Below are 12,675 nucleotides of genomic sequence, written 5' to 3'. Positions count from 1 at the left end.
GATAAATGGTTAATGACTGTGTAGGCAGTGGTAGCTCAGCGGTTAAGGTACTGGACCAGTACCACTGTTGGGACAAGTTGCCAGACCAACCCTCAATTGCTTGTACTGAAGGCATTCACAAATGTTGCAAATGTAAATAATCATATGTACAAAGTAGGTGAAGCTAATAAAGTGGCCGGTGAGTGTATTTTTGTTGTGGTTGTTGTTGATCGATTCGCAATAAACAAAAGCGCATATAAATGTTATTTATTACTATACTTCTGAGCTTTGTACCTGAAACCGGTCTTTAGGAATGTTCCTCTGCGCACCCTCGGTAAGGATCAGTGCCTCCTCTACTCGATGCCCTGCTAACAGGTCCTGGATCTGCTGTTCCATAGGCAGCGGCACCAGGACATACACCGCCCTAGTGGAGGCCAACAGCACTTTACCTGTGAGAGAATGAGATCATGAATGTACCTGCAGTCGATGAACACAGTTTTTCGTTAAAGTAATTAATATTCCATAAATGTAACATAACATAACATTTAATTCCATAATATAACATAAATGCCTTCAAAAACAGTGTAAATGTAGAATTTTATACATTCATGTTCATGTTTTGTACACACACACACACAATATCACAGCACCCTAGTGTTTTGGCAGGAATTCATTCACTCTAGATGCATTTTGGGTCAAATTCATTCCCTTTGGCAGAGCCAGCTGCTCCACATGAGCGCCCTAAGCTTTCACTCGTTTTTGTAAGGTGGCAAGTACCCAGAGTGCACCCGTACAGACATGGGGAGAAAATGCAAACCCTTATAGACAGAGAACAGGTGCACTACGGCATCAACTCTTATTACCTATGCAAACCGTCTTACAAACACCTTCAGAAGAAACCAATCATTTGTGTAGCAAGTCTGAGTAAAACCAGTTATCTAATCCTAGCAAAACAGGTGGGAAAAACAATAAACCAGAAAACAAGATTACTTTTTTGAAGTTTGCCTTCATATGATATTACAAATCTCAGAGGCCATGTACAAACCCCATTTCTGGAAAAGTTGGGACATTTTATAAATTGCATTAGAAAACAAGAACGATTTTAGAATTAATTTCAATGGTTCGGTTGAACAACTTTGTATTTTAAAAATATAAAACACATTTTGAATTTGATTCTTTTTTATTTCTTTTTTAAGCAACATGCTGAAAAAAGTTGGGACATGGCATGTAAGAAAAAAGTTTAGACTGAGTATATTCAGGTTACACTGTTTAAAATTCCACAATAAGCAGGTGACTTGGTAATGCCAAGTTTACACTACACGACTTTCCAAGTCGTCAGGTCGCTGTACAGTTCACACTACACAAATGGATCTCTTGTAATCGGGAGTCTCTTAAGTCGGTGTGTATTTCACACTACACGACTGATCAGTGATAGGGGGTTTCACTTTACACAATCTATCACCAACTGGAATCGCAGGCGAGCTTCTCTGGTCTCTCAAACTACATTTTGTCGCAAAAACAAACGCAAGAATGACGAGAGGTTTAATTATATCATGTCCAAAAATGCGCGTCAACAAGTAGCGAGCGATAAAAGTTGTTAATGCGCTGATGTGCAGCGTTAAATCAAGGAGAAAAAATAAATGAATCTGAGTGGATTTGGCTATGTGAGCAGCATGGATTGTTCTATAGTGAGTTGGAGGTTAATAAATATTTTTTGCAATGCAACGTTGGTGTTTTGTAGAGAACAATAAGGTCAGAAATACTGTAAAACTTGTGTGTGCCGATGTATTCTGATATAAACTATATTACGCCCCTGTCCCACCTTTTTACAACTCCTCCCCTGCGTTTCCCCTCACACTGTATCTTGCGGTCTCATTGGCTGTTCGACATAGCACTCACTGTCAGTCGGGCAACTTAGATCTAGATATCTGACATGCTAGAAATCTTGCTTCGGTCGCCGAGCGCTCAGCGAGGACTCGGCGAGCCACTCAGTTGTTTAGTAGTTCACACATAGCGATTGAGAGCCGAGTTTCGTAGCGGAGTTGCTCCCGAGCCGGCAAATCTAGCGCTGACCAGTTGGCGAGTGAAAATCAGATCTAAAGTCGTGTAGTGTGAACTAGGCATAACAGGTGAGGGCATCATGATTATAAGAGGAGTCATCAAAGGTTCAGTCTTTTCAGTCTGTGGCTCCCCACTTTACGCCAACCTTTGTTGGGTCTCCTAGACAGATGCCATAGATCATGAAGGCTGTGGCGTCTGGTACAAACCAACAGAGGAACTATTAGGGTTCTAACTGTAGATCATTTTAATACTGGTGATGAAGTTAATGTGTCAAATCAAACCCTCCAGTAACTCGTGTCCAGCATAAAAAGCACCTACAATGGGCAAATCCTGTGGAAGGTCCGGCATGTGTGGATCATTTACCCATCAAAGAGAAGGCACCAGGATGCACTGTAGGATGATCCATTTTACAATGTACAGAAGTTAAAGGTACTGCTGCTAATGTTATACATTGTATTTAAATATTATAACTATCATAAATAAATATATCACATCATAACTAAATTATGCCACTTTATACACTTGATTGTGTTATTTATGGCACAATCGGTGCCATAACTAAATAAAACCAGGTAAAACTCAGCTCAGTGTATTAGTGTAATCAATACTCTCAATCTCATGCAGCCCTGACACCTTCAAAAGGCTCTTTAAATACCAAGAGGGGTTTTAAACGCCCTTGTCTGTCTAAACAAAGATCAGAATCTTTATAGCTGCCAAGCGACTTATAAAAATAGTGATATACTGTCCGGTCACGCCGGCCATGAAAACCATGACCAATAGTTATTCACTTATTTAGTATTTAAACGTCATGTTTTACACTTTGGTTACATTCATGACAGGAACGGTAGTTACTCGCTACACAAGATTCATCAGTTCACAGGGCTCTAGAGTGCGACCAAATTTCTCAATGGTGCGACTAAAAAAAATCTCAGGTCGCACCGGTGCGACCAGGCGTCCGAGGGACAAAAAAAACAACAGACACACATTAGGCCAATATCATGGTCTAAACCAATCAGAGATAGTGAAGAGCGGGACAATATTGTAGCGGTGATATGTGAGCGACATTCAGCTCAGCCAATCAGAATGCAGCACCAGGTTTATACACGTGCGTTCGAACCAGAGCGGTAGAGAGAACAGAGTGGCGACACTCCCATAGGGAACCGTTGGAAAGGGGGCGGGACATATTTTCTGCGCAGCTTCCGGGTTGTGGAGCTCTGTATAGTTCCAAACATCCCATAGAGCCCCATTCATTTCCACTACTTATCAAGCATTTTTAGCTGTTTGTTGCTTTGTTTTAAAAAAATTATGAATTTAATGTCATTAATATACTTAATACTGTTATTGTTTAGCATTTGCTCAGCACTAAATGTTACATGTTTATCTTAATTAATAGGTATAACCCAATTTAGCTTAGTCAGTTAAGCTTAATTAATGACACACGAGTCTTTTCACCTAAAATGAGTTGATTAATCAAGAGTCTTGTTACAGAAATGATCATAAAACATTAGAACCACAATAAATCATTATACTTTTACTTTCATACTTAAGTACATTTGAAGGTAAATTTAGTTTAGTACTTTAGTGGAGGTAAAGAGTATTTTTACTTTTACTACTACTTTTACTGGAGTAATATGTTACCTTGGATATCTCTACTTTAACTCAACTACATGGTTTGTGTACCTTGTCCACCACTTACATTAGACAAAATGAACTAGTGCATATATTCATAATGAATTCATTAATGTATTACATGTAGGAATCAATTATTAATCACTCATGAAATAAGAGATGAATGAATGCTTTTTCATGTACCTGCACTATAATGTTTTTGGTACGGTAATGTGTTTATCAATCTGTTCATTCAGTGCAGGTAAACCTTATGAATCCAGCACATGACTTAGTGTTTAGCCAAAATGATTATTATTATGAATCCTCAGGAAAGTGAAGGGAGATTAGTTTATGCAAAAAACAAAACATAAAAAACTTTAATGTCTATACTGTATATTGTCTCTACTACTTAATGATATCGCATTATGTAATGTATGCTAATATAATGTACTGTGTGTTAACAAGAACGACCTATTAACAAATCATTATAAACATCAATCTTCCACTTTATGGTTGCAGTAAGATGCAGTAAATGTAAACGCAGTTGAAAATACCCAGAAATTGTACAAATGTTTATTATTTGCCGTTTAATATTTCATTTACTGCTGACTGTCCCATTTGAGAACATGACAGCGCCGGGTTTGTTTGGAACTATTGAGGGTTACATGAACCACGTGACCGCGTAGCGGCGAGATCAAGGAGTGTCGCAACTCTCTCTATCTACGGCTCTGGTTCGAACGTTCTGCCGTAAGTTTAGTTTTGTATATGAGACTCGCCGGATGTTCCAGAATGGAAGTTCGGGTTCTGGAGCTCGGCGGTGTAAAGTGTTGTAACGCTCACTTAAGTCCTGACTAAACAGTTAAAGTGACTCTACCCTGCCGTGTGCCTTTATTCCCACACCTCCACCACCGCACAGCAAAAGACCCGCAGCATCCCCACCGGACAGCGGCTAGGTGAGCCGACCCTCTACAGTAGCAAGGGGCTAATGCTAGCGGTAAAGTGCCGCGATAGTGAAAGTAAAAACACGACAATATTTTCGTTAAGTAATATATAAAAATAACTAAAAGACCAAAATATATTACAATACATGTAGTCAAAATACGCAGTGAGTGCACCGCAAGCGATTTTGGGAATCTGTGTAAAAGATTCAGTAAAGCCGATAATATAATGCACTGCATTTAAGATTACACTCTAACACACACACACAAACATATACATATAATTTTAAATATACACACACATATAAATAGATATACACACATACATACACATTTACTCTATTATTTTTATAATTTTTATAAGTGTGCTATAATTAGTCTGTAATACTATAATTAACTGTAAAGAAGACAGTGGCCGGCAATAGTATATTTGTGACTGGTTCTAATACATTTCGAATTGAAAGGCTGAAAAAGCCCAATGCATCTATAAAACACATTACATGCCTCGATAAATGCACTGCCCAAGTGTCCCCTCTCCCCACTGCCTTTCAGCGGCAGGCAGCAGCAAACAGATCATCAGACGAAACCATGTTGACCAGATTGTTAGTTATTTACAAGTCAATATTGCCTGTATGGACAGTGATTTAAAAAAAAAAAAAAAAAGTGAACCTGTAAAACTGCGGTGTTAAATGCGATGTGGTCGAAAATTTGGGTGCACCTAACTTTTGTGCTGGTGCACCTAAGAAAAAAAGTTAGGTGCACCAGTGCAACCAGTGCAAAACGTTAGTCTAGAGCCCTGGTTCACAAGGTTATATAGAACACAGTCATGGACAATTTTCTATCTCCAATTCACCTCACTTGCATGTCTTTGAACTGTGGGAGGAAACTGGAGCACCTGGAGAAAATCCACACGGACACGGTGAAAACATGCAAACTCCACACAGAAAGGACCCGGACCGCCCCACCTGGGGATTGCTGTGAGGCGACAGTGCTACCCACTTAGCCGTGCCGCCCCCATGACCAATACGTTAAGCTATAGAAATAAATGGTAAGGAAATATTCCAACAATTTAAAATCTCATCAAGTGTGTGTTCATCACTGTAAAAAGATCTGAAAATCTATCTCATTATAGAAAACTCAGTAGAAACTATAGTGCAAAAGTTAACCTCACGCAGGTGCAATGTACACTTTAACATTTAATTTACTAGGCTCCAAAAGTAAAAAATAATACTAAGAAAATCCCAGAAGAAACTGTGTAATGACAGAGCCTTGATAAAAACAATCCATAATTTCCCCTCAAGTCACTTGTAAGAAACAGTTAAAGGAAACTAAACCAGTGACATCACTGGACATGTACCATGGAGGGGGAAAGGTACTGCTAATTTACTCAAAGGTAAGTATTCAGTAGACAACATAAGACAACACAAAACTGTGGCTAGGACCAACTACTAACTGTGATAACGCATCTACTGTAATTTAGTAGATCAAATAAAAAATAAAAAAATAAAGCATTTTCTGACAAAATTATTCTAGTTATAAAATGATAAGCAACGTTTTATATTCATACTGGGGCATAATTCAAAATATCCACATTATTTTGTAGAAACATATATGGCTTTGGAAAAATCAAGACACCACTCCTGTTCTTCAATAAGAATCTTTATAAGTTTTAGGTGAGAAAAAGAAGGATTAAATTCAGGATTAACTGGCAAAGGGGTACAATAAGCATCCAATACAATAAGCTTATATGGACAAGGTCAAGCAGCAGAAATTGGATAACAAAAATTCTAGAGCAGCAGAGGGCGAAAACGACTCTTCACTGGTCTGGATGACCAGTTCCTCATTCAAATGTTAGTCAATGACTTTAGAATAACAAAATGACCCTCAAAAAGAATGGTGAATGGTAGCTGAAAAAAAGCGTACGGCATGGACAGCTAGAAAATGGCTTTTAGGGGCAACTGAAGTCGTGCAAAGCAAGAAAAGAGTCCTTCATTAATGAAAATCAAAAAAGAGCCAGGCTTTGTAAAAGATCATAAGGACTGTACAATAGGGGACTGAAGTAAGGTCATTTTCTCTGATTATTATATCTCTGATGGCCCAACAACCTGTTGTCTAAAGGTTAGACCGAGACCTGGTGAAGGTCAACAAGCCACACTAGATAAACAAGTCTGCTTAAATGTAAAATGTAAATGTTTTAAGATTCAGTCCAAATCCACACTGATGCAAACCAGCTTCAGTTTATAATTGTACTATGTAATATTTATGTCATTCATATGCATAATAAAGTTCTTTTATGCATATGAAGTAAGAACTGCAACGCTCTTTCCACAGCTGGAAACAAACTGTGAATGATGGGTGAGGGTGAGTTACAAATAAGCACTCTGTACGACTTATTTATGAGATCTGTAAAAACCCTCTTGTGCTTACTTATACTGTGTAATACTGTGTTACAATCATTCATCCTGGTCAGGGTCAAATGGGTTACTTGGCACAACGCATTAATACACTGCATCCTTGGACAGGACACAAATCCATTGTGAGGTGTCAAACATTCCAATCACAATCCCATCCCTTTAATCCTCAGACACAGCCAATCTTGTCTGTATGTAAATGTCTGACCAGGCCAATAGCACCGCTGGGAATTCAAACCCTGAATCCCAGCAGCACAGACTAGCATAATATAACACTGCACCAGTGTAGCGTCTTGCTATTATTTAGTCACAAGAAAATGAACAAAAATGAATCAATGTGAATCAATCTTAAAAACTGTCATATCATACATGACTCTTACAAACGTATGTTAAAAATTTACATTGTTTATGTTTGACTGTAATTACATTTTGGGCAATCTAGACATGGTTCTGGGCAAGCGCTTCAGAAGATTCATTTGGCAGGTGGGCTATCTGTCAAATGTATTATTTGTCCACACCTAAAGAACAACGCACTATATGACCAAAAGTATTTGAACATGAGCTTGTCGGACTAAAACAAATGGCATTCAAATAGAGTGGCCTATGTGATATAAGACAGCCAAAAGACTTTAAAGTATGTCTGTGGTAAGTCATTTCAGAAAAAAAAAGCATTTGTATGGCTGGGTATTTGGTATGGTATTTAATGTTTGGTATGGTATTTAAATAGTGACCTCTATGATTTTTTTCAGCTACAGGAACAGCCACAAGACTTTAAAGTATGCTTTTATTCATGTCTTTATAGACCTTGCTTTATACACTTTACACACTATTGTGGTACAAGAGTGCTGGAACAAAAAAGGGCCTTCCCATCTGAAAACATGTAATTTTCTTTATATAATTGTTGTGACAATTAGCAAAAAGAAGGGTGTCCCAATACTTTTATAGCTTTACACAATGATAAAAGATGTTCAGGAAACTAATAGTAGCAGAATGGAATGCAAACCTTCAAAATCTTGCAGGATGTGTCCTTCTCGGAAGGAAATCGTCTGTTTGAGCTGCTGATCCAGCATGCTGTGAACCGTCACAAAGCCCTCATCCAGAGCCACCACGTACGGAAAACAGACAGCTGCGCTGATCACATACTCTGACCAGTTCACTGGGGCACGCTGGGATATGCCCTCAGCATTAGCAAACATCCCTGAGAAACACAGACAATGAGAGAAAGGCATAAATCATTACTGTTGTGAACGCCAGAAACATTTCACTTGTGACTGATGCTGCTTCAGACAGCACAACACATTCAGTTGTGAAAATGATTGTCAGTAAAAACCTGGAACATGAATTGCTTAACAAAAGCTTTGCTGTTCGGCATTCATTATAATACTTATTAAGCTAACTGCGTAAGGCAGCAATACTGTAATAAGTTTAATTTATTTGATTGCACTTTTATTGTTTCTACTTGTATCTGAGCTACACATACACAAACACTGAGTCATGTGGTGGGGGGGGGTTGGGGGGTTACTGCTCCTTAAAGCACAAAGTTTGTACTGTAAAACTGTTAAAATCTATAGATCAGGTGCTCTGGTTCGCAACACTAATACACTAGCACACCACTGCAGAGTTCGAATCTCAGCAGAGCCACCAACATGGTTGGGCATCCTCATAAAAAAAAAAAATTGGCCGTGTTTAGGGAGGGAAGGTCGGATGGGGTCTTTTCCAACTGCCACTGGGATATCGACCTCTGGTACTGTTCTGGGGTGGGGTCACATGGAGCTTAGTGTGGCTTTCCGTACACAATACGCTCTGTGTGGGAACCCAACGCTGGCAGGTAATAAAAAGCGGCCACAGATCGGACATGTGTCAAGTGGGAGTGTGGCTTTCCGACTCTTCTTGATCTGATAAGTTTATTGTTTTTTTTTTGTGACAGTCAGGGATTTATTAAATGTTACACTGATGGTAGTTGCTGGTAGTTCACATGTTGAATGATGTAGATATGATCAGGTGTAAAGACCTGAGTGACTGTGATAAGGGCTAAATCGTTAAGACCAGACAACTGGGTTGGGGTATCTCTGAATCAGCAGCAGAAGCTTACAGGCAGTTGTGGTGAGTACCCACAGACTGCAGTCCGAGGAGGGACAAGCCACGAACCGCTGACAGGTTGTTGCACAGCTAAAACTCATTGATGCCAGAGAACATAAAGAAAATGGGAGTTTATTATGCAGGCCTACCTTGGCCATTTTATGCGTTACACCTGCTACAAGGCACTTTCGATATAATTACGGACGGTAGACTATTGGTCGCTCTGCACACTTTGTCACTGCTCTTGAAAGACCAGACGTTATTTGTGTTGGACCATTCTCTGGTACAAAATGACAGGTAAGTATTAATGACATGGTAGTTCGAGTAGTGCTAGCATGAGCATATTTGGTGCAGTAAAGTTGTTGGGATTTTTAACTAGCTAAGTTCAACCAACTTCAATCGCAGCACCCCCAGACATAGCCAATGTCTGCGTAGGCGCCCGGCCAACCGACAGACCTCTGCCTACCATAACAGACCTCTGTGCCACCTGAGCATTAGTTTTATTCTATTTATGCATTTTCCCCTTTTCTTAATTTAATTGTGTCCCATTACCACGTTGTATCTTCTCTACGGCTGCTACCCTTACCGAGAAGGGCCTGACACTGACACATGTGCAGTAGACAACTTGGTCTTTTTACATGCACAAGGGGGGTTCACACAGGGATCAGTATTGTGTATGGATAGTCACACACAGATCTCACGTTGAGGAATCCTTTTAACCTGCCCTGCCTCAAATATAGCCAATCTTGTCTGTGTAGGCATCTGGCATTTGCGCATCATAGGTTCCAACAACATGGTGCTTTAAAAAAAAAAAACATCCAGTGAGTGGTAGTTTTGTGGGCAAAAATGTCTTGATCAGCACAGTAAGGCTACAGTAACTCAAACAGCCACTTTTTACCTCTGCATTGAGCAGAAAAGCATTTCAGACCACATAAAATGTTAAACCGTCAGACAGAAGGGCAACAAAAGCAGAAGGTCAGGTTTCACTTCTGTCAGCCAAGACTCGCCAAAACTGAACAGTTGAAGACACCGTAATCGTCATCCAACACTGGTACCCAATAAGTCCGAAATTTAGAATTACTTCCTACACAGCAATGACCTTTGTACCGCATCTAGAGAGTGACTTGAACGTGAAAGTAATAATTACAGGAACTCAAGCTTGAAAGCCCTGCACTGGTGAATTATTAAACACCACAGTCAGAATACTTCAACTTTCCCCCAGGTGGCACGGTGGCTTGGTGGGTAGCACTGTCGCCTCACAGCAAGAAGGTCCTGGGTTCGATTCCCAGGTGGAGACGTCCGGGTCCTTCCTGTGTGGAGTTTGCATGTTCTGGGTTTCCTCCCACAGTCCAAAGACATGTAGTCAGGTAAATTGGAGATACAAAATTGTCCATGACTGTGTTTAACATTAAAAACTTTAAGAACTGATGAATCGTGTGTAACCAGTAACTACCTGTCCTGTCATAAATGTAACCAAAGTGTGGAAAACATGACAGTTAAATCCTTATAAAATAAATAAACAACTTTCACCCTATATAGCGTCAGTACGCGCCGAGATTTATGTTGAACGCAGCACAAAACACTTATCATGTGAAAGCAGCCGTGGCTGTATAAACATGGGTTCGATGACTTGGTATAATGTTGAGCCTGCAAAATCATACTGACATTTTTAAAACTCACCCAGACCACCTGGTGCAGCCAGAAGAAACTCCTCTCTGCCAGTGCGCTTGATGATGGGCTTTCTTTCCTCACTGTCGTAGGGAAAGAGGTCCTGCGATGCACCCGTGCCATAGTTCAGGATCACATATCGTGTGGGAAGAGCTAAGCAAAGAAAGTAACCATCAACACTGAGTGCACAGGGTTGATCAGGAGTGGCCACTTCCTTCAGGATCTGAACCCGATCCTCGTGCACAGTACAAATGTGGACAGCACGCCGCCGTGCAGACGCCACCGCCATCTCCACGCAGAACGGCTCGGCCGTCACAGGGTTCTCGTTGACGCAGAAAACAGTCACGCCTTTTAATTTGGTCCCTCCTGATGCCACCAGCTCCAGAGTAACCATATTCACCAGCAGGATGACACCATCACATAAGACGATGAGGCGTTCCAAAGCCGAGGCAGCTTTTAACTCGGACGGCGGTTTCTTCAGGCCTAGCTGCTTGTGCAAAAGCTTCTGGGAGCTGTAGGCCAGCCTGCATTTGGACGTGGCACGCTCCTCCAGGAGGAAGTGATGGATGAAGCCATCGTTAGTGCCCAGATAAAGGTGCTGGCCGCAGCATTCGATGCACTCAATACTTACGCGTGCCTTCTCGCTAGCCAACTGCTCCCGCTCTATGGCGGGCACCAGCTCGAAGGCCTTCACGCTCATGCTGCCTGTCACATCTGCAGAAAGAGGAGGAATGAAAGAGACTTTTTACAGACTGACTATAAGAAAAACACATTTTGTATAACAAATTATTAGGTATAAATTGTTTATTATTTACGCAACAAAGGTATTTAACACCCATATTACCCATGTTAAAAAAATTAATTGCTACCCTTGGTAACTTGAACAAATCGCAAAACAAAGCCAGGCTTGATTTCAGCCAGTCCTCTGAAATACATAAATCTTACTCATGTTAAACCTTACCATTAAAGTTAATCAGGTGCCTTTTACAGAAAGAGATACTAGAAACATCTAAGGCTTTAGGACTCCACCAAACCACAATTAGTTCACATTTTACATAGAAAAGATAAACCTAAAAGATTTTGTCCAAACCAATGTACAATTACTAACAGCTACATAGCCAGAGCACTTCCAATCAAAATCAAATGCCATTACCACTGACCAAACACCTACCAGTAATCCTACCAGTAATCTACCCTTGATGAAATGTCTCCAAAAGCTCAGTGACTCATTCAGGATACCATTAAACATCCCAGATAACAAAAAAGCAACTGGAGGATCCACTGACACTTGAGGAAAATGGACTAATAAAAAATGAGATATTTTCAAATCAATAACAGACTTTCTAGTGTCCCAGTCCAAGTACCGACTTAAACCCAATAGAGATTACGTGAGTGACATGAGGAGACCAAAGACAAAAAGTTTGTTTCTGGTCAGATTTTTTGACATTGTCCACAAATTTTTTTTATTTTACATTTACAGCATTAAGGAGACGCTTTTATCCAAAGCGACTTACAATTGTAGGGCTTAAATCAGCAATCTTTTTAATCAACAGTCTGGAACCTTAATCACTGAGCTACTAACACCTTACTCATTGCCTTTGCCAAATCATTGCCATTTTCCTGGTGCAATTTTCATGCCCCTTAATACTTTCACCCTCCTCCCTCACAGAGAGTTGTACAGCATATGGGGAATCTCTGTGAATACCCACCCACATAGGCATTTATACCAGCACTAGGGATGCATCAATACCATTTTTTCCCAACCGAGTACAAGTACATGTATTTTTGTACTTGCCGATACCGATACCGATACCAATACCTATTTAGAATACCGTTTTCTTTTAAACAAAAACACACGTGAGAAGTGACGAGAAGTTAAATGATACCACGTCCAAAAATGCACGTCAACAAGTAGCGAGTGATCAAAGTGT

At 40.2% G+C, this 12,675-nt stretch overlaps 1 protein-coding gene across 1 annotated transcript in view; it reads right to left on the bottom strand.

Moving 5' to 3' along the window:
• Positions 1 to 12,675, bottom strand: part of tgfbrap1 (transforming growth factor, beta receptor associated protein 1) — a 32,896-nt gene that overhangs the window by 17,451 nt on the left and 2,770 nt on the right. The window contains exons 2-4 of the mRNA XM_062996814.1: positions 10,757 to 11,458; positions 8,001 to 8,195; positions 274 to 428 (exon numbers count right to left, since the gene is read on the bottom strand). Of these exons, the coding sequence (XP_062852884.1) occupies positions 274 to 428; positions 8,001 to 8,195; positions 10,757 to 11,444 (1,038 nt within the window). The 5' untranslated portion in view covers positions 11,445 to 11,458. The remainder of the gene's footprint in view (positions 1 to 273; positions 429 to 8,000; positions 8,196 to 10,756; positions 11,459 to 12,675) is intronic.

The sequence above is a fragment of the Trichomycterus rosablanca genome, chromosome 6 (assembly GCF_030014385.1).
Source record: "Trichomycterus rosablanca isolate fTriRos1 chromosome 6, fTriRos1.hap1, whole genome shotgun sequence".
NCBI classification, from domain to species: domain Eukaryota; kingdom Metazoa; phylum Chordata; class Actinopteri; order Siluriformes; family Trichomycteridae; genus Trichomycterus; species Trichomycterus rosablanca.
Note: the sequence above shows the minus strand (reverse complement) of the source record. Positions and strands in the feature narration are given on the sequence as shown.